This window comes from Saprolegnia parasitica, assembly GCF_000151545.1.
Source record: "Saprolegnia parasitica CBS 223.65 unplaced genomic scaffold supercont2.55, whole genome shotgun sequence".
NCBI classification, from domain to species: Eukaryota; Oomycota; class Saprolegniomycetes; order Saprolegniales; family Saprolegniaceae; genus Saprolegnia; species Saprolegnia parasitica.
In genome coordinates, this window is record NW_012156449.1 from 25,328 (window position 1) to 42,828 (window position 17,501).

At 59.3% G+C, this 17,501-nt stretch overlaps 9 protein-coding genes across 9 annotated transcripts; 4 read left to right on the top strand and 5 right to left on the bottom strand.

Moving 5' to 3' along the window:
* Window positions 1–181: 181 nt before the first annotated feature.
* Window positions 182–1,916, bottom strand: SPRG_10386 (hypothetical protein). The gene is made up of 4 exons (XM_012349518.1): window positions 1,769–1,916; window positions 1,501–1,726; window positions 870–1,447; window positions 182–823 (listed from the first exon to the last, which is right to left on the bottom strand). The coding sequence occupies exons 1-4, from the start codon at window positions 1,856–1,858 to the stop codon at window positions 215–217; spliced, it is 1,503 nt and encodes a 500-aa protein (XP_012204908.1). The 5' UTR covers window positions 1,859–1,916; the 3' UTR covers window positions 182–214.
* A 1,056-nt stretch (window positions 1,917–2,972) lies between these two features.
* SPRG_10387 (hypothetical protein) lies at window positions 2,973–5,577 on the top strand (the record flags this gene model as incomplete). Its single annotated transcript, XM_012349519.1, has 8 exons — window positions 2,973–3,099; window positions 3,147–3,362; window positions 3,409–3,998; window positions 4,073–4,162; window positions 4,209–4,694; window positions 4,737–5,180; window positions 5,235–5,367; window positions 5,420–5,577. The coding sequence occupies 8 exons, from the start codon at window positions 2,973–2,975 to the stop codon at window positions 5,575–5,577; spliced, it is 2,244 nt and encodes a 747-aa protein (XP_012204909.1).
* Window positions 5,568–7,695, bottom strand: SPRG_10388 (hypothetical protein). Its single transcript, XM_012349520.1, has 7 exons — window positions 7,556–7,695; window positions 7,435–7,505; window positions 6,916–7,394; window positions 6,692–6,865; window positions 6,394–6,642; window positions 6,085–6,350; window positions 5,568–6,040 (listed from the first exon to the last, which is right to left on the bottom strand). The coding sequence occupies exons 1-7, from the start codon at window positions 7,669–7,671 to the stop codon at window positions 5,611–5,613; spliced, it is 1,785 nt and encodes a 594-aa protein (XP_012204910.1). The 5' UTR covers window positions 7,672–7,695; the 3' UTR covers window positions 5,568–5,610.
* A 451-nt stretch (window positions 7,696–8,146) lies between these two features.
* On the top strand, window positions 8,147–9,325 carry SPRG_10389 (hypothetical protein). Its single transcript, XM_012349521.1, has one exon. It carries the CDS (start codon window positions 8,253–8,255, stop codon window positions 9,228–9,230), a length of 978 nt encoding a protein of 325 aa, XP_012204911.1. The 5' UTR covers window positions 8,147–8,252; the 3' UTR covers window positions 9,231–9,325.
* On the bottom strand, window positions 9,280–9,896 carry SPRG_10390 (hypothetical protein). Its single transcript, XM_012349522.1, has one exon. It carries the CDS (start codon window positions 9,876–9,878, stop codon window positions 9,318–9,320), a length of 561 nt encoding a protein of 186 aa, XP_012204912.1. The 5' UTR covers window positions 9,879–9,896; the 3' UTR covers window positions 9,280–9,317.
* Window positions 9,897–10,508: 612 nt separating this feature from the next.
* On the top strand, window positions 10,509–11,362 carry SPRG_10391 (hypothetical protein; the record flags this gene model as incomplete). The annotated part of the gene is made up of 2 exons (XM_012349523.1): window positions 10,509–10,977; window positions 11,025–11,362. The coding sequence occupies 2 exons, from the start codon at window positions 10,509–10,511 to the stop codon at window positions 11,360–11,362; spliced, it is 807 nt and encodes a 268-aa protein (XP_012204913.1).
* A 9-nt stretch (window positions 11,363–11,371) lies between these two features.
* On the bottom strand, window positions 11,372–12,781 carry SPRG_10392 (tyrosyl-tRNA synthetase). The gene is made up of 3 exons (XM_012349524.1): window positions 11,755–12,781; window positions 11,601–11,696; window positions 11,372–11,543 (listed from the first exon to the last, which is right to left on the bottom strand). The coding sequence occupies exons 1-3, from the start codon at window positions 12,771–12,773 to the stop codon at window positions 11,456–11,458; spliced, it is 1,203 nt and encodes a 400-aa protein (XP_012204914.1). The 5' UTR covers window positions 12,774–12,781; the 3' UTR covers window positions 11,372–11,455.
* A 762-nt stretch (window positions 12,782–13,543) lies between these two features.
* Window positions 13,544–15,662, top strand: SPRG_10393 (hypothetical protein). The gene is made up of 2 exons (XM_012349525.1): window positions 13,544–13,920; window positions 13,962–15,662. Exons 1-2 carry the CDS (start codon window positions 13,585–13,587, stop codon window positions 15,591–15,593), a joined length of 1,968 nt encoding a protein of 655 aa, XP_012204915.1. The 5' UTR covers window positions 13,544–13,584; the 3' UTR covers window positions 15,594–15,662.
* Window positions 15,663–15,946: 284 nt separating this feature from the next.
* On the bottom strand, window positions 15,947–17,460 carry SPRG_10394 (hypothetical protein; the record flags this gene model as incomplete). The annotated part of the gene is made up of 9 exons (XM_012349526.1): window positions 15,947–16,233; window positions 16,286–16,351; window positions 16,401–16,536; window positions 16,587–16,696; window positions 16,747–16,791; window positions 16,841–16,947; window positions 16,993–17,245; window positions 17,288–17,359; window positions 17,407–17,460. The coding sequence occupies 9 exons, from the start codon at window positions 17,458–17,460 to the stop codon at window positions 15,994–15,996; spliced, it is 1,083 nt and encodes a 360-aa protein (XP_012204916.1). The 3' UTR covers window positions 15,947–15,993.
* Between the last annotated feature and the right edge of the window lie 41 nt (window positions 17,461–17,501).

Below are 17,501 nucleotides of genomic sequence, written 5' to 3' on the forward strand. Positions count from 1 at the left end.
GCATGTGGCGCGGACGGGACGGAAGTGATTGCTAGTCGCTACGTCTCTCTACTACTAGTAGCACACTTTCGAGAGCACGTCCTTGTACCATCTCAGATTTTTTTGCAATCTGCATCGATGGAATAGACCACGCATAGACATCTTTAAATTGTGGCGACCATGAATCTTCTTCCACGGTCGACTGGAAACGCCGAAAAATACCATCGAAATGTCTTTACCCGCGCCAAAACTTGGTATGGGCTTCGGGGTTGCGACCGAGCTGGTCGTCGTTGAGCGGCACGACGTAGCCTGGTTGGCGCGACGCGCTAAAGTACCCGAGCACGGCGGCGTCGCGCGCCGACGCAAGGCGGTACCCATACACATGTGGCTGCGCCGCGTCGCAATCGTAGTGGTCGCCATGACGCGTGCGAATCCCCGAGAGCTGCAGAATGCCCACGTCCGTCCACGACACGTTTTGGGGCAAGCGGCAGTCGATGGGCACCGGGCGCCGCGCCCGCTCGAGCGTCGACGCTGTCGGCGTCTTCTTGTTGAACCAATGAAACATGGCAAAGTCCGCGAACGGCATGCATCCCGTCATCTTTTCGATCGCGGCCTCGCGTTTCACGTAATCGCGTCGGCCCAAAAACGTGATGATTTGCGCGACGAGGCTGGCGGTGGACGCGTCATCATCCAATGGCACGCCACGCTCGTACGGCGGCGTGCTTAGAAACTCAAGCACGCCACGCACGAGGCACTCGCTAAAGACCGACGCGCCATGGCGCGTCATCGCGCAGAGCTGCTCTTCGTAAGCAAACACGAGACCGCGCGCGACCGCATCACAAATCTAGTCGTGTGCTCCTTGTCGCTGCCGACACATGGGAAAAGTGTACCTCGTCCATTTCGGAAAAGCTGTTGGCATTGGACGTGATGTTGGCGACGCGATCTTCTTCGCGCTTGTCCGAGAGCGCTTGGACGCGGTTCGTAATGCACCCGAGGACCATGTTGGCGCATGGAAACGGCACCGACTCGCTGAGTAGCGTCATGTACTGCGCGGTGCGGTCGCCGTCCGAGTACTTTTCACGCGTGACCATGCCACTCGCGAGCGCCTTGGACGCGACAAAGACCTCGTTGATCTTGGAAAAGATGCACGAGTACACCATCGAGTACGTCGGGTTCTCCTCGATGTACTGCTTCTCGCGCAGAGCCGCTTGCTTGGCGTCGTACTCGGCCATGAGGAGCTGGGACTGCGCCTGGAGGGCGTAGATCTGCGTGTGCATGTCTTCCGACATTTCTGCCGCGCTTTTGGCTTCCTCTCGGATCGCAGCAATGCTCTTCTCAAAGCCGGCCTTGCGCTCGCGCGCCTCGGTCTTCAAGACGTCGATTTGGCCCGCGAGCGCTTGTGTCGTCGCCTTCAACGTCACGACGTCTTGCTGCACCGTCTGCAGCCCCTCTTCGAGCTGGCGCTGGTCTACAGTCTCTCACATGCGGACGCCGTGCGTGGCATTTTCGTCATTGTCGTACCGCGGACTTTCTTCTCTTCTAGAATGCGGTTGATGGTTTCAATCTGGGTGTCAATCGCCCGCGTGTTGCGCTGCAGGTTCTGCTCCGAAAAGGTCTTTTGCTGCTCGACCATGCGCAGCTGTGCTTGCGCCGACTGCTTCATGGCCGGCACAGCCGTTGCGATTTGCCGCTTGTACATGTCGATGCGCTGGGTAAAGCCCATGGCTTCGGTACGGTTGATCGTGGCCTAGCCGCGCCGTCGGTCACCGACCATGTATAGCAGGCGTACCAGCTTGTCGCGCTTGGCGCGGAGCTCGTCGATCGCTGCCCAGAGCTCTTCGCTGGCGTCCTCCAGCGTCCACTCGCGGTTGTCTGCCATATTTGCTTGCTTTTCAACTCTGCTTGGCCTCAGATCTTGGAACGATTTGTTGATGTTGTTGAATTACCAACCCGTTCTAAAGCGCGCACCTCGAAACGCATCGGATTGGCTCATTTACAAAACCTAATCCGTGCTGCTTTAAAAAGCGCTCTTTAAACAATCGAGCATGCTCGCTCGAAAAGCTTGATGTGCAACGCTTTTATATTTGTGACTGGAGCGTGATGTGCAACGCTTTTATATTTGTGACTGGAGCGTGGCACGCCCACAACCCGGCTACAAGACTTCCTTCTTCTTCCTCTTCGTTGCTGTCTGCTGGATGTGTCGATCTACTCCTCGTGTGCGGGTGCGTCGTTCTGCCTGCTATACGTCCATCAGTGACGACAAGCGTTCAGCAAGCCCATCGTGCTGACGAGGGACAGGGACAGTGCTCTAGCTCTCTGCCGTGTGTTACTGTAGCAGCAGGTCGAACGGCCGCCATGTCCCCGCGCGCCTTGAAGGGTTGTCTTCTTCGTGGGCACTCGTTGCAGCGGAAGCTTGGTGTACTGGTACGTCCAAGGGTACCCAGCTGCGCAGAAGGCGTCCCTTCTAGATTTGAAGTGGTTGTAAAACACCACGAGCAAGTGAGAGCGCAGGGAGAGCGATCGAAAAAAAAGTACCGGTACGTCGATCGATCCCGACGGCCTTTCCAGCACATCTCGCGCCGCTTGCCTGGCACCCACTTCAGTACCTTGGAGGAAGGCGATCGTCGGAGACGCAAGAAGCCAAAACTGCAGAGTACTACAAGTGTAGTACTATTTACGAAGGGGGCAGCGTCTCGTCGACAGCAAAACCGATCGAGCGTGTACTGTACAGCCGAGGGGGCCGTTTCTACCCGGTACTGTAAAGCATCATCGCTTGGTGCAATGTTTGGCTTGTCGTACGAGCGAGCTGGTGCGGTGTCGTTCTAGTTAGTCGATGCCGTCCGACTAAATTGCATTTCCGTCGAACGCGTTGGTTTGGAACGGCCGGAGATCTTGGTCGCCCTATTTTTTGTCGCCCATACAAAACGCAAGAGCTTTCGCGTGGGCGTAAGCCAGAGGGTGGATCTCAGACGGCGATTTTTCCCAGACGCAGCATGAAGCTCGCGGCCTTCCTCAGCTCGACGCCATCGTCGCGCCCGACGATGAAGAAGATGGAGCCGCCCCCGTCGGCGCTGCAGAAGGACTGGGAGAAGAAGAGCGCGCTCGAGACGATCGCGATCGGTACGTCGGTCGACGACGCAGCATCATCATCCATGCGGCGATGCTAGATGAGAAGGCGATCAACTACTTCCGGAAGCTCCCGATCACGACGTGCGTCATGGAAGGGCGCATGATGAAGTACGACCTCGAGCCCATGTTTGTGCGCAATGCGTTCCGGCACGGCAACAGCCTCTCGGTCACGGCCGCGCTCGACCTCATTGCGCAGGGGACGGAGATCATGACGACCGAGTTCAACATCCTCAAGCTCCAAGCGCCCATGATCGGTAGGTCCACGATCGCGCGATGGGATGGTCCTGACATACCATGTAGTCGTTGGCGACTTGCACGGCCAGTTCTTCGACTTGCTGCATCTGCTGCATGTCCATGGCGACCCGAGCCCGGCAAACCAGTATTTATTCCTTGGCGACTACGTGGATCGTGGTCCGTCGTCGTGCGAGATCATGCTGCTCCTCCTCGCGTACAAGATCAAGTTTCCCAAGTACGTGCACCTCCTTCGCGGCAACCACGAGTGCCGGAGCGTGAGCACGCACTACGGGTTTCGCGACGAGTGTCTTCGCAAGTATGGCCTTCTCGTGTACAACCGCATGGTCGCATGCTTTGAGAGCATGCCCCTCGCCGCGACGATCGAGACCTCGTACGGGACGCTTCTTGCGCTTCACGGCGGCCTGTCGCCTGACATTGACACGGTCGACGAGATCAACGACCTCGACCGCTTCGTCGAGCCCAAGCCGTCTGGGCCGCTCTGCGATATCTTGTGGTCAGATCCGTCCAAGGACAATGATCAGCACGACGACTGGGCGCCCAACCCGATCCGCGGCTGCTCGTACATGTTTAGCGAGCACCTCGTCCGGTCGTTTCTCCAGCGCAACAAGCTTCTTTCAATCATCCGCGCGCACGAGGTATTGCGATAGAGATGATGCTGTGAGGCGCTAATGGCGTGGTGTCTGTAGATGGAAGAAACAGGTTTTACGAGCACTACGCCAAAGGCGTCTCACTCGACGACTTTCCGCCCGTCGTTACCGTCTTCTCCGCGCCCGAGTACTGCAACGTGTACTCGAACATGGTACGCTCACCTTAACAAAGCGAAGAGTCATGACGTCGGAGCATAGGGCGCGACGCTCTACTTGACGTACGAATGGACGGGCCAGCTCGAATTCGTCCAGCACAAGCGTGCCCACACCGAGAGCAAGATCACGCACGCCAGCGAGGTCAACGCCGTCTCCGAGTTCCTCGCCGAGACGCTGCCGTTTTTGCCCATTTCGTTCTTGCAACTCGTGTCGCTCTGCAGCCGCCTTGGCCCTGGCCTGCACGTCGTGCGCTCGTGCAATGCGTCGACAGCTCTCTTACCGAGCAAGAAAAAGAAGCCGCACATCTTTGCGACCGGTGGCTTCATCTCCAAGCTCATGGCGCGTCGCAAGTCGTCGCGTGCGGAGCGTGAAGAGCCCGAGATGCCACCACCGCCGATTCAGACGCGACCCAAGGTCGCTGCGCCGCGCAGCAACAAATCCATTAGCACGACGCCCGTGAGCAAGCGAGGATCGGGCTTCGTCCCGCCCTCCGAAATGCACCCCGCGGCTGTGCACCCGCAGCAAAAGGTGTGTTTTACCGCCTTGACCACGAGCTTACATGCCACGTAGATTGCATGCATCAAGGTGTCTTTGCGCATTGCCGAGCTTCAAAATCAAATCTTCCAGAGCGGGTCGCGCCCCGGCTTACCCATGTGCCAACCGACAAAGGCGTCACCGCAAGACGACGACGACAGCGCGACGCAAGATGAAGAGGAAGAAGAGGTGCTGCCCAAGCGCCGCACACGGTCGTTCCATGCCGTCGACAGTCAAGACACGCGTGTGGCCCAAATCCGTCGTCAGTGGCAGATCAAGGCAAACGAAGAGTCGGAGAAGCACCGCGTCGCGTCGTCCGTGCCGTCGCGCGTCTTTCTGCATCAGCGACGCCCGAGTGTTGACAAGCTCACGGGTCAGATCGACATTATGAACGTGCTCCAAGTCTGGGAGCAGCGCAAGAACAACATTCAGAGCGCCCACGCAGCGATCGAGACGGAGAGTGTTCCCGTGTACAAGAAGGTGCCGTCGCTTTTCCAGCATGCTTTTTCATCTCACGCGATGCATTATGTATAGCAAATGGGCGCCGACGTCTTTACGGACGAAGAGTGGCGAGCACTGAAGCTCTACTTTTACATGGCGACACGGGACGACCAGGGACAACTGACCAAGAAGAAGCTCGGGTTGCTCCTGGCCGACCAAGACAAAGGTGGGTCTTTCCTCAAGCATACAGAAGTATGTACGGACGCATGCGTTACTAGATGCATATGCGACCCAAGACGAACTGTCGACCATCCTCGGGGCCATGGACAGCGACGAAGACGGCGTGATTGGCGAAGCCGACTTTTTGCATTTTGCGTATCGCGCCAAGCAGTCGGAGATGCGCCAGCCGCACCTCGTGCGACGCTTCTCGGGGTAACGACGCAACTTATTTTCTTATCTATGACGATGCTCATCCTCCGTGCTGTTGATTTCTCGCACGCATGGTCACGTTGAACGTCTTGACGCCAACCGTACCGGGCACCGTGTACGCACCAGGCCCAATGAGCTGGTGCGGCTTGGTGGGCTTGCGCTCAAAGCGCTGCTGGAGAGGAAGCGTGGACCGGATTGTGTTGCCGCGCGTTCGGTGGCTCGGTGCACCACCAACAACTTGGTCGCGCGGCGAGACGACCTCGTACTGTCCGGGACCTGGCACTTCGCGGTACATGGTGTCGGCGCCAATCTCGCTGCGCGCACCCTGGCTCAAGAAGGGGACCTTCAGAAATGGGTTGACCGCAACGCGGTGCGATGGGACGTTAACAAGGTCGTAGTCGCCGACGGCCGGCGCCGCGCACTCGCCAACGATATGGAACTGCGGCGCATGGTTGTGGCCCTTTGGAAACCTACAACGCCACCGTCATGCACGCAGCATGGCATCAATACCTACCGGCTCGTCGTTGAACGAAAGGACGACGAGGTGTAGACGCGCTGGCGGCGCACACCCGGCGGCACCGGCTCAACAATATTGGCGTCGGCTGTGTACTTGCCGGGGCCAGGCAGCTGCTCTTCGGCCTCGAGCGCCTCGGGCGTGAGGTTCCAGAGGAAGCGCTCGGTGGTCGAGCCAAAGACGCCGTTGCGGCCCACGTGTTGCTTCTGGCGCACCGCCTTTTCGAGTGTGAGGTCGTGGCCGGCGGGGTTGTACGAGCCCGGGCCCTAGACAGTAGTGGTGTCTCGATATGGAGCAAGTGAACCGTACGGTGGCATAGGTGGGCTTGGTTTTCGCCAAGCACGGACGCTCCGAGATCGCTTGGAACCCGACCGCGTCGTCTCGAAAGCTCTTTTTCGAGTGCAGCCGGCGCCGCTGGTCGTACGTCTTCTTGTCGACGTACGTGCCGGGTCCGGGTGTTTGGTTGTACGTGGGCTGAATAAACGGTGTGTTCATGTTGGACGCAATGTTGGCGCGGCCAGCCGTGGACCCAAACTGCTCCTTCTTGACGCCTTGGACCTACTTCCATATTATTGTCTTTGAGTTTGCTTCTGTTGCGGTGGTCGACCTTGGGCTTTGGATTGTGGCTTTGCTCTTGGAGCGCCAGCAAAATGGCTTTTTCCTGATCCTTCTCGATACGTCTCGGCTCTGGCAGAATGGGCACTTTGGAGGCAAAGACAGCGTTGGGCCGGTCGCTCTGTGACGCCTGCGGCCGCAACTTGGGCGCATACGTGCCGGGACCCTACATTGCCATATTCGAGCTATCGCAAGAGGTCGTTGACGCAGACGTACGGGCACATCTATTCGCGGCGAGAGCTCTTCCCAGACCTCGCGCTTCACGGTCGACTTGAGACTGGGCACGGTCGTCGCCATGTCCGCTGTCGGCTCCTTTCGCACGTTGTAGCCCGCGGGCCCCACCGTGTCTTGGCCCAAACCCGAGTACGTGGACGCTGGCGCCGTGTGCCGCTTCAAGACGCCGTTCTCATCGGCCGTGTAGCCGTAGCTCTGATCCTTTCGCGGAATCGTGGGCACACCCGGCTGCATGCCCGGTGTATTGAACTGCTGCGGACGCGACGGCACAGGTGCCGCAGGCGCAGGTAGCTGCTCAATGTCGGCCGTATATGTCCCTGGTCCAGGATTGTCTTGTACGGTCGACGCTTTGTAGATGGAGGACCCCGGGGCATGCGGTGCAAACCGGGACACTTTAGTGGCAAAGGCGTTCATGGCTGTGCCGTTGCCATGCCCCGCATCCTTGACGTAGGCCCCGGGGCCTATGCAGCACTTGCTAGACATGCCAGATATTGCATCTACCTGGCGTCATGGCCGAAGTGCCCGTGTTCTTGTTCAAATTGCGCTTGTCCGAGCTGCTAAACGCCGAGTAGCTAGACACCGGGCTTGCTTCAGCAGAGAAGTAGCAATCGTTGCAGTCCACCTGGGCTGGACGGTCTTGGCAAGCAGGTCCGGTGGGGCATATGCGCCGGGGCCGACGACCTCGGGCGTAAACTTGGTCGAGAACGACGTCTTGCGCTGGGACCGGGTCGTCGCCATCGCCGCTGTGCGTTGTTGTTGGTGCCGCCTAAAAATACAGCCAACGGCTGATTGGGCATACGTGGCACGCTCCGTGATCAGCGCACAGAAAAGGCGATCCAGCGTATCCGTGCGACGTCGTGTCGTCAGCCGCCTCTCTTGGTTCGATGGTCGGCCCCGCGCTGGCCCGTCAGAGGCACGCCAGCCTTTTGTGCATAGCGCCTCGTCTCGCCCGGGTTCTTTAAACAGATGTGCTGCAATACCTTTTGCTGCCATGCCGCTTGGGTTTTACGCTCACCGTGCTTTGTGGCCAAGCAACTCGGTCGGCCTTTCATGGGGCTGTCGTTGGCATCGACATGGCGTCTCGGCCGTGGAGGCGCCGCCCGAACGGCCCTTCCCGCGCGCTCGGTGTGTAATGTCGTGTGACCAATGGCCGTTCGAAAACTTCGATCGCGGCATACAAAGCTCAAGATGTGTATCGAAGACGTGTTGCAATCTTCGCTGGCTGATTTGGCATTTCTGTGTACTCGCCAACTTTCTCCCTTCTCTTCGAGACGGGCCGAAGCGCAGCCGCAGCCAAGACGACGCGGCCCCTCTCGTACATGACCAGCGTCGCTCTCGGCAAAGAATCTCTTTTCCTCGCCAGCCCGCACGTGTCCTTCCTCGCCCTCGCGCAGTCGTTCCGGATTCCCCACACGCCGTGCAGCAAGTCCAGCATGGTCGCCATCCAGACTCCGTTCACGGACCTCCGCGTGCTCGCCGACGCGCTCGACAAGTCGCCGACCAACGACGCGCCCAAGCTCACATCCGCCGCGACGTCGTGGAAGAGCCCCACGCACGAGAACGAAGACCGGTCGCTCGTGCACCATGGTGACCGATACGCCCTCTTCGCCGTCATGGACGGCCATGGCGGCGCCTTGGCCTCCGAGTACGTCAAGACGCACCTTGTGAGCGTCATCGACGAGCAAAGTGAGATTACAAAGGCGAGCCTCGAAACCGCTGTCGCGACGCTTGAAGCGCGCTTCAACCAGATCGCGGCCGACGCCAGCGACTACAGCGGTGCTTGCTTTGTCGCGCTTCTCGTGCTCCAAGATGGCTCGCACCGGCGGTTCGTCATGAACCTTGGCGACTGCCGCATCGCGGCGCTCGAGGTGTCGCCGCAAGCCCACCCGAAGCGGCAAGTCCACGCGCTGTCCACGGACCACAAGGCGAGCTGCCCGCTCGAGAAGCGGCGCATCCTCGTGGCTGGCGGCTCCGTCGTCGGTGGCCGCGTCGCCGGCGTCCTAGCTCCTTCCCGGTCCATTGGCGACATTGACATGAAGGCCAAGGGCATGGAAGGATGGGTCGTCGCGGTCCCCGAGATCTCGGAAGGCAAGATCGCCCGTAACAGTATTTATGTCCTCGCGACCGACGGCGTCTGGGACGTCCTCTCCAACGACGAGGTTCTCGACATTGCCGAAGACGTGCTCGACGACGAGTACGAGAAGAACTGCCAGCGCGCAAGCGATGCGATTGCCAAGGAAGCAGTCGAGCGTGGCAGCCGCGACGACATTACGGCCATTGTCGTCCGCACGAGCTAAGACGCAGCAGCAGCGTCCCGTCCACGCCACCACAATTTCTACTAGTCCTTTTGTCTACCAGCAATAAAAACGTCGTGTATATTCGCCTTACCCAAGGAGAGATTGCCACGCTTCTTGGAACGTTGCGCCACGGGCCATGATGGCCCGAAGGTCCATCTCCAGCTCCGAGAGGCGATGGCTCTCAATATCGTAAATGAGTGCGAGGATCTCGAGGTTCGGGATCTCGGTCCGCGGCGCATACCCTTTCGCGGCCTCGAGCGTGTAGGACGGGACCTTCTCGAGCTCGACGAGCGGGTCGTTGGGCTCGACCGCCCGCATGTAGACGTACGAGGCAATGGTCTCGTGGTTCAGAATGACGGGGATCTTGACGCGCTTGTAGTAGCCGGACGCAACGGCCTCGAGGATGTCGAGGCCCTGCAAGCACGCGTCGTCGACCGTGTAGAGCTCGCCTTGGATCGGGACGCCCTCGCCGGGGATGTCGAGGAGGAACGGGACGCAGCGGTCGCCGCCGACGACGAGCGGGAAGGGCCCCGCGGTGGTCGCGACCCCGCGGAAGGTCGCCTTGCCCTTCTCTTCCGCGGGCTTGAGGTACACGTCGTGGTTGAAGAAGCCCCGCTTGAGCGTGCCATACACAAAGACGTCCGTCATCTCGTTGCTAGAGGAGCGCAAAAGCCAAAGTGACCGCTGATTCGCTGATATTGGCAGTTATTTCACACACCATTGGTCATAAGTCACAAGCATGCGGCCAATCGGCGTCGCCCGAGTGCGATGGGATTAGTGTCGCCACTCCTCGTCGCGCCTCATGACACTATTTCTCGTCACAGCATTTCTCGGCGGCTGGGATCGCGCTGCGACGCCCAACGTTGGCTTCATGCGGTCTTGCGGCGCCACTCCTGTTGTGCGTAGCTCAAAGCAAGGCGCAGGCGAAACGATCGCGCTCTAAATCGATGGTTGACGCCAGAAACCATCCTACACAGTATATGCTGCCACGCATGCGAAACAGCGTTAGTTATCCTTCAAGGCAAGAGGGCGGTCGGGCGTGCGACTGTAAATGGGCCAAGCGAAGCGATCCGTGACCTCCTGTTATATACCGTAGTACCACAATGGGAGCTCGCATCTCTGCCTGGGACCTCACTGGACGTCACGACCCTACGTTGCCGTGAGGATACACTATTCATGTATAACACTATTCCAATGCAGTGACCACCCCTTTTTGTCAACGAATACTATTTGTGGCGAGCGCGGCTTTCTGGCAGATCGCAATAGTGCAGGCCGACGATGCAACGGATGCTGGCGCTCGGGCAGCGCAGCCGCCGCCACTTGCTGCGGGCGCGCGCCTTCTCGGCGCCGGCCTTTGACGAGAACGTCCTCCTCCCGCTCTTCCCGCAGTCGACCCAAGATGCGATCCGACATGGCCTCAACACGCAGGGCTTTTGCATCCTGCGCGACTTTGCCTCGAGCGCCATTAGCCTCGCGATGCGTGCCGAGGCCGAGAAGCTCTATGCCGAGGGCCACATGTTCCAATCCAACTCGGTCGATGCCAACGGCAACGCGTACCCCAAGCACAACGTGTTTGCTTCCGAGCTCAACGGACACGAATGGGACTTGGCGCCAACGATCCTCCACTACACGCGGAGCGTCATGCTCCAGGCGCCCGAGATGCTCAATACCCTCTTTCCCGGCCTCCAAATGAGCTCGCGCGCGTATGCGTCCAAGCTCGCCGTGTCGCTAGGCGATGGCGCCTCCTGTACGTCCCCGAGACTTCTCTATGATGTTTCTGACGTCGTCGTGTAGATCCAAAGCACTGCGATACGGCGGGCCTCCCCGACAAGCGCAAGGTGACCATGGTCTACTACCTCAACCCGAACTGGGAGCCTGGCCACGGCGGCGAGCTGCGCGTCTTTGCGCCCAATGGCACCCATGTGGTGGAGCCACGCTCCGACACGCTCGCCGTCTTTTGGAGCGACCTCGTGGCCCACGACGTGCTGCCGTGCGAGACACCTGTGGAGAACATTGCGGCGCGGCGGTACGCGCTCACGCTGTGGCTGGTCACGGACAACCCAAAGCACATCAACGACAAGTCGCACCACCTGTACCCGCTCCGCCAGCACCATTTTCCCGATGCTGCATAAGAGGGTGATTTCAAGCACACAAAATACATGATTGTCTGATGTTTGCAGGACGACGATGACGACCGCTTGCACAGGTCATGCGTTCCTGGTTGTTTATCTCGTGATCTTGAACTTCTTGATCTCGGCGAGGAGCTTCTTGGCTTCGCCCTGGCTAAAGTGCTGGCGCACCGGTTCCAAGATCCTATGCAGCGCGGTGAGATGGCTGGTGGCGCGGGTAGGATGGCTGATGTGGACGTACTGGTTGAGGTAGTCGGTCAACGTCGGCTTCAAGTCACCCGGGTGGATGGCCTCGGCCGCGTAGTCGGCCGCCAACTCTTCGTACGTGAGGTACGTCCTAGAGATAAGAAGATGAGGAGATGGCATGCCGAGGTGATATGCATGTCGTCGCGTACTTGTCGCCGCCAAAGTCTTCCTTGCGCTTGACCGTGACACCCGTCGTGAAGAGCGGGAAGATGATATGCTTCATGTAGTCCATGATCGGGTTGTCGTTGACCTGGCCGGGCGGGCAGTACGCCTTCTTGATCTTGCGGCTCACGTCCGACGCCGTGTCTTCCATGAAGATGGCCGAGTCCGGGTCACTCTTGCTCATCTTCTCCTGGCCCTGCTTCAGGCCCATGAGCATGTGGTGGCTAATGATGACCGGCTTGTGCTTGATCTTGACTTCGTCGCAGTATTCGCGGGCCAACATGTTGACCTTGCGCTGGTCCAAGCCGAGCTGGCAAATGTCCGCCTTGAGGAAGAAGACGTCCGCGCACTGCATGCACGGGTACATGAGCTGCGCCGCGCTCATGTCGTCGGCCTCCTTGCGGCCCATGATCGTGCAGCAACGCTGGATGCGCGCAATGTTAAAGCGGCGCGCCACGTCAATGACACGCGTCCAGTACTCGTCCGCATGCGCGTTGATCTCGTCCGAGGCCCAGAGGAACTGGACGTTGTCCATGTTCATGCCGGCGGCCTTCCAGATCTCAATCATGTACTGGCCGACCTTGCGGATCTTCTTGAGGTCACCGCCCATCTTGTTGTTGAGGAGCGCAAACCAATCGGCGACCCAGAAGCGGAAAATGCAGCCCGCGCTCGTGAGGCGGTTGACGTTGATGACGCGGAGGATACCCTGGGCAATGTGCATGCGGCCCGAGGGCTCAAAGCCGTCGTAGCAGATCGGGTGGTCCTTCTTCTCGAGGAGGAGCTTGAGCTCTTCGTCCTTGATGCACTCCTCGCCGACGCTGCGGCAGATTTCAAAGCGCTCTTCGAGGCTCAACGTGCTTTTCTTCCACTCGCGGACTTCGGCGAGCTTGGACTCGTAGACGCGCGGCGCGGGCGCGGCCTTGGCCACCGTGGCCTTGGCCTCCTCGACCTTGGCCTTCGCTTCCAGCTGTACCTGGACTTGCTCGACGCTCGTGACTTCGGCCATTCTAATCCAACAATGACCGCAAAAGCCCTGGAGAATTTTCGCACCCAAATGCAGCTTGGCAACCGGATGGATTCCGGATACGCGGCTGCTCACTTTCGAGGAAGGGACTTGTGGCTCTGCGACGCCACGTCGAAGGGATGGTATATATCAGAGCGACGGGCCATTCTGGGCGTGCATGGAGCAACTGCGGTTCGTGGCGCTGTCGCTACCCCGGTGCCACGGCGTATGGACCGCACGCTTTCTCTTTGGGCTCTGCGAATTTGGCGCCATGTGATTCGCTGTCGAAACTGGATTGCCAGCATTTTGGCGAATCCGGAGCCGTCCATCGGCTTCCATTGATTCCTCCGCCGAGTGATGACGGTGGGCGACAAGCACGGCGTAAGCTGCCTATCGCATTGGGCTGAAGATTCCGAGGAGGTGACGCGAGCCGGAACAATCCTAGTGCGTACAGAGCCAGCGGCCGTCAAGTGCAGTCGGTGCAAGAGGGCAATGGTCTTGGTTATCACGCCTGGGATTGGTGCATGAAAGATGGCATTTTGGCCAATCCCGTGGCCGCTAACGCGGTGGCGTCCGAGATACTCTTTTGTGTCAGCGACAAGCAGTGCGGACGAGGACGGCGCCTCGACCGCACGGTCCGCACGAAGCGTTTAGCAGCGTCTCGTGGGGACACGATCGGAAGGCAGTACGTAGTGGTGCGTTTCTGTGGAGGATTGTAAATACTGCGGTTTGATTGGGTCGTAAATCGGTTATTTTCCCCAATGAAAAGTCGCCTTGGACGGCCACAGACTACTTTTGGGGTACTGCCGACGACATGGCCGACTACTCTGGCATCAGTCGACTGCGCCGCTTGTCCGAGCTCTTGGACCATGACGATGGCGAGAGCGATGGCGAGAACCACGTGCTGCCCGTGTCGGCTGTCGGCGTGTGCATTGGCGCCGCCGAGGACGAGACCATGGACGACGACGACGATGTGAACGTCGACACGACCGTCTGCATCGAGTGTCGCCACCAGCGGTCCGAGGTCTTTTGCGAGCAGTGCCATGACCACTTTTGCCGCCTCTGCTACGGTGGCCAGCACCGCAAGGGCAACCGGAAAACACACACCTTCCAGCCCATTCTGCAGTCGACGGACGACGCCCGCGAGAAGGTGCAGCTCCGTTGCGACGCCGACGCTCAGTTGCATTGTAGATCCAGCCTGCTGCGCCGACGGTGCCACTGCCGTCTACTGCGTCGAGCCGACCCTACGAAGGTGATGCCGATTCCTCCGACGACAGTGATGACAGCGGCAACTCGAGGCCCTCCCGCTTCCGCGGCTCGTCGTCGTCGCGCAATATCTGTACCTTGATGGGCTCATTGCTCTTAGGCGGACTGTCTTCGAAACAGCTCCCGTCGTCGTCGGCACATGCAGTCCCGAACGCGACCATGCGCGACCGCGCACGGTACATCCCCGTGCGCCTCACGTACGAAGAGCGCAAGCGCCTCCGGACGCTCGAGGCCGCGCTCAGCGTGTGTCACTACACGGACAAGATTGACACGCTGCTTGCGATGAACCCGTCGAAGCGCACGCGCCTCCAGCTGCAAGAAATCGCCGGCTTCCTTAGCGGCCTCGTCGTCTCGATGGACTACAAAGCCGGCCAGACGCTCTTGGACGAGAAGCAGTTTGAGCCGCTCGAAGGTTTCTTTGGCGACCTTTTCGAGCTCGGGCGGCGCTACAAGATCATGAACCCCGAGAAGATGCGCGGCGAGTACGGTGCGCTCATGTACCTGCTGCAAGACGCCGTGTCGCCTGCGATCCACGACCTCCTCGGCTTCTCGCCCGTCAAGCCGCTCAAGACGGTCTACGCTGTGCTCGAAGCGCATGGCGTGCTCGGCATCCTCGACCACCCGCTCATCGAGACAGCGACGATGGTCGTGGCACCCGAAGGCAAGTCGCGAGCCAAAATTCAGCAGCAGATCAAGGCCAAGGACGCGGCGATCAAGGAGATCACGCGGTCGTTCTTCTCGTCGAGCGTCTCGGCCGACGAGATCCAGCAGTGCCTCTACTCGATCGCGGACAACAACTACCATCTCTACTTTGAGCGGGACCCGATTGACCGCATGATCACGCTCCTCACCACGCACTTTCCGAGCCAAGATACGACGGTCGATGCCAAGTACTCGCTCGCGATCGTCTCGGGCAGCGACGGCGCGCGCCTCTCGCACTCGCACGCGCGGCAGTACCACTACGTCCTCCAGTCGCTCACGCTCTGGCGCGAGATCGCGCACGACATGTTTCGCCTCTGGTGCCTCACGGACGACGACCTGCTCACGGCCAAGTCGCCGTACCAGCTCACGGACACGGGCCAGGGCCTCCACCGCATCCAGGCGTCGCCGCTCGTCTCGCGTGCGATGCATGTGCTTTTGCATACGACGCAGGAGCGCTTGGAGCACTGGGTCGGCTCGAGTGTCATCCATCTCGGCGACAAGAACGTGCCGAACGCACTCATGTTTATCGACAAGTACGCGCAGGTCGGGCACATTCTTCGGCCGATCGTCAAGACCATCGACGCGATCGACGAGTTGGCGGCCAAGTCGGCCGAGCTCCAAAAGTACATTGCGACGACCTTTGGCGGCCCCGAGACGCTCAAGAAGGACATCCTCGTCGATTTTTTCCGCGAGGCATTTGACGGCAGCGGCGCCGACAACTTCTTCGATGCGGGTTCGTGCATTGACGGCCGCCTCACGAGCGCGTGGAACTGGTGCTCGCGCCTCCACGCGAAAAAGTTCTTCCCCGTCTTCAAGCTCGCGGGCTTTGTCGGCTTTGACGGCAAGTTTGGCTAAGACGTCTTTCGCATCGCCGCACTAGAGAGAGATTGAGGACGACGTCAATATAAACATGCTTGACAACGAGTTGTGTTTTATCTGTTCGTGCACGATGTAATACGATCCTCTTTTCGGCCAGTGTCGGGCTGCATTTGTGCTACCTTGAATGCGGTGACAAGTCCCGCAACCACATTGATTGCTTCAACCGAGGACCCAGTTCCCGTGCTGAGAACGAATCCAAGGTGGTGGGAACCAGGGCGGGCGCCTCTCCTGGGCACGACTCATAAAAGACGAGACTGTCAACGACGCTCGGAATACCAAGCAAGGGTAGATCAATTCAATATTGAATGTATATCTACCCTTACGGAGATGCAGTATTAACCCTTGTCGTCTGCTGCGCGTTCATTAGCAAACCAAACTATTTGTGTGTCGCGTGGTCGATGTGCAGGTGCTTGAGACCGGTAAACTTTTCGACACCGCTTATGTGCGCGCAGAGGTCTTCGACCGCGTCCGTCGGCGGCGCCAATCGGCGCTTCCAGACTTGTGGCTCGAGCGCCTGCAGCACATTCGGGTCCGTGGGCAAGGTCGCGTCGTCGAGGTACAGACGCAAGTCGTCGGCGATCGTGATCCACGCGCCCATCGCGTCCTCGATAAACGCCTACGCAACCGACGCACTTGCGTTAGACGTCGCGGCAACATTGTGTTGGCACCAAGTACGCAGCGTCCTTCTCGACGCTCTTGAGGTGCGTCCAGCGAGGAAAGTACGTGCCAAGAATCTAATGAAGCGCTTGGATTTCAGATGCAATATGGGCGACTGGAACGTACGTCCCAAAGGACTTGAAGTTTCTGCGCCGTTGGCAGTTTGTGGAACGCGCGCTTGGCGTCGTACGCCTGCCGGTCGTGCGCGCGGAGGAGCTCGAGCGCGATCGGAAGACCGCTCAGCGTCACATGCGTGCGGTACCTAGAAGCATGCATCGAATATGTCGAATGGATCAGCGATATGGGTCCCACCGGCTCGCCATGGTAGCCGCAATCTTGACGAGCTTGGCGTACTGCAAATGAGACGTTCGTGTGTCCGACACGACTTGCACGAGCGGCCCCGCTTCCGACGCGTCGTACATCTATCAATCGTACTAGTGTCATTGCGTGTCAAGGCGATGGCTTTCGAGACCCATAGCGGCCAGAGCGTGCGCAAGGAATGCACAAGGCGATGCACCTACGATCTTATTGTGGCCCGTCCATTATCTCCGAGCATGGCGCCGTACGCGAGGCTCGTCGTCATAGTCAAAGCCGAGGACGTCGTGGACGAGCACGACATCGTCCATGAGCACTTGAATGGACGGAAGCTTGCAGCACTCGTGGGCAAACTGGCCTACGCCAACCAGCTCCAGTGAGCCCATAAGTTCGGATGAACTACCTCGAAAGTTGGGCACATTCTCGCGCAGACCGATGCTCAAGAGGAAGAGCACGACCTCGACATGGCCGAGACGGACGGCCACATGCAGGAGCGTGTCGCCGAGCACGATGCGGCCGTCTTCGATCGCGGCAAAGAAAAGCTGCTTCTCGTCCAAGTGTTTCTCGAGCTTGGCTTCGTGGCGCATCGAGTCGTGGATGCTCTCGATGCGGCCTTCGATGCGATTGCTCACGTCAATGTACGCCGCGCGGGAGATCTACACCATGTCGAGACAAGCATACGAGCCAACGCGACGGACCTGAAAGGCCATCGAGGCCTCGTAAAAATGCGTCTCGAGCTTGGTGACGTTGCCGTGAAACGTGTGCTTGACCTAGTACTCGAGGGACTACAGTTGGCGTCGTACTACGCGCTAGCTACCATCTTGCGAAAGTGGACGACTTCGGTCGCATCGGCGCTCAGGTTTTGGCCCATGCGACTCGCAATGGATCTTGCAATCATCGGCTTTGAAACGC

What these genes read in the sequence shown, in the direction of transcription:
- SPRG_10386 (XM_012349518.1), bottom strand. Translation starts at nt 1,858, where the DNA reads ATGGCAGACAACCGCGAGTGGACGCTGGAGGACGCCAGCGAAGAGCTC. An exon ending in GCGCCAAGCGCGACAAGCTG is followed by an intron (nt 1,727 to 1,768) that starts GTACGCCTGCTA and finishes CGGCGCGGCTAG; the next exon opens with GCCACGATCAACCGTACCGA. An exon ending in GCTTTTCCGAAATGGACGAG is followed by an intron (nt 824 to 869) that starts GTACACTTTTCC and finishes GCACACGACTAG; the next exon opens with ATTTGTGATGCGGTCGCGCG.
- SPRG_10388 (XM_012349520.1), bottom strand. Translation starts at nt 7,671, where the DNA reads ATGGCGACGACCCGGTCCCAGCGCAAGACGTCGTTCTCGACCAAGTTT. An exon ending in GCCACAATCCAAAGCCCAAG is followed by an intron (nt 6,643 to 6,691) that starts GTCGACCACCGC and finishes ATATGGAAGTAG; the next exon opens with GTCCAAGGCGTCAAGAAGGA. An exon ending in TTTCGTTCAACGACGAGCCG is followed by an intron (nt 6,041 to 6,084) that starts GTAGGTATTGAT and finishes GTGGCGTTGTAG; the next exon opens with GTTTCCAAAGGGCCACAACC.
- SPRG_10389 (XM_012349521.1), top strand. Translation starts at nt 8,253, where the DNA reads ATGACCAGCGTCGCTCTCGGCAAAGAATCTCTTTTCCTCGCCAGCCCG.
- SPRG_10390 (XM_012349522.1), bottom strand. Translation starts at nt 9,878, where the DNA reads ATGACGGACGTCTTTGTGTATGGCACGCTCAAGCGGGGCTTCTTCAAC.
- SPRG_10392 (XM_012349524.1), bottom strand. Translation starts at nt 12,773, where the DNA reads ATGGCCGAAGTCACGAGCGTCGAGCAAGTCCAGGTACAGCTGGAAGCG. An exon ending in GAAGACTTTGGCGGCGACAA is followed by an intron (nt 11,697 to 11,754) that starts GTACGCGACGAC and finishes TCTTATCTCTAG; the next exon opens with GACGTACCTCACGTACGAAG. An exon ending in TTGACCGACTACCTCAACCA is followed by an intron (nt 11,544 to 11,600) that starts GTACGTCCACAT and finishes CGCGCTGCATAG; the next exon opens with GATCTTGGAACCGGTGCGCC.
- SPRG_10393 (XM_012349525.1), top strand. Translation starts at nt 13,585, where the DNA reads ATGGCCGACTACTCTGGCATCAGTCGACTGCGCCGCTTGTCCGAGCTC. An exon ending in CGGACGACGCCCGCGAGAAG is followed by an intron (nt 13,921 to 13,961) that starts GTGCAGCTCCGT and finishes GTTGCATTGTAG; the next exon opens with ATCCAGCCTGCTGCGCCGAC.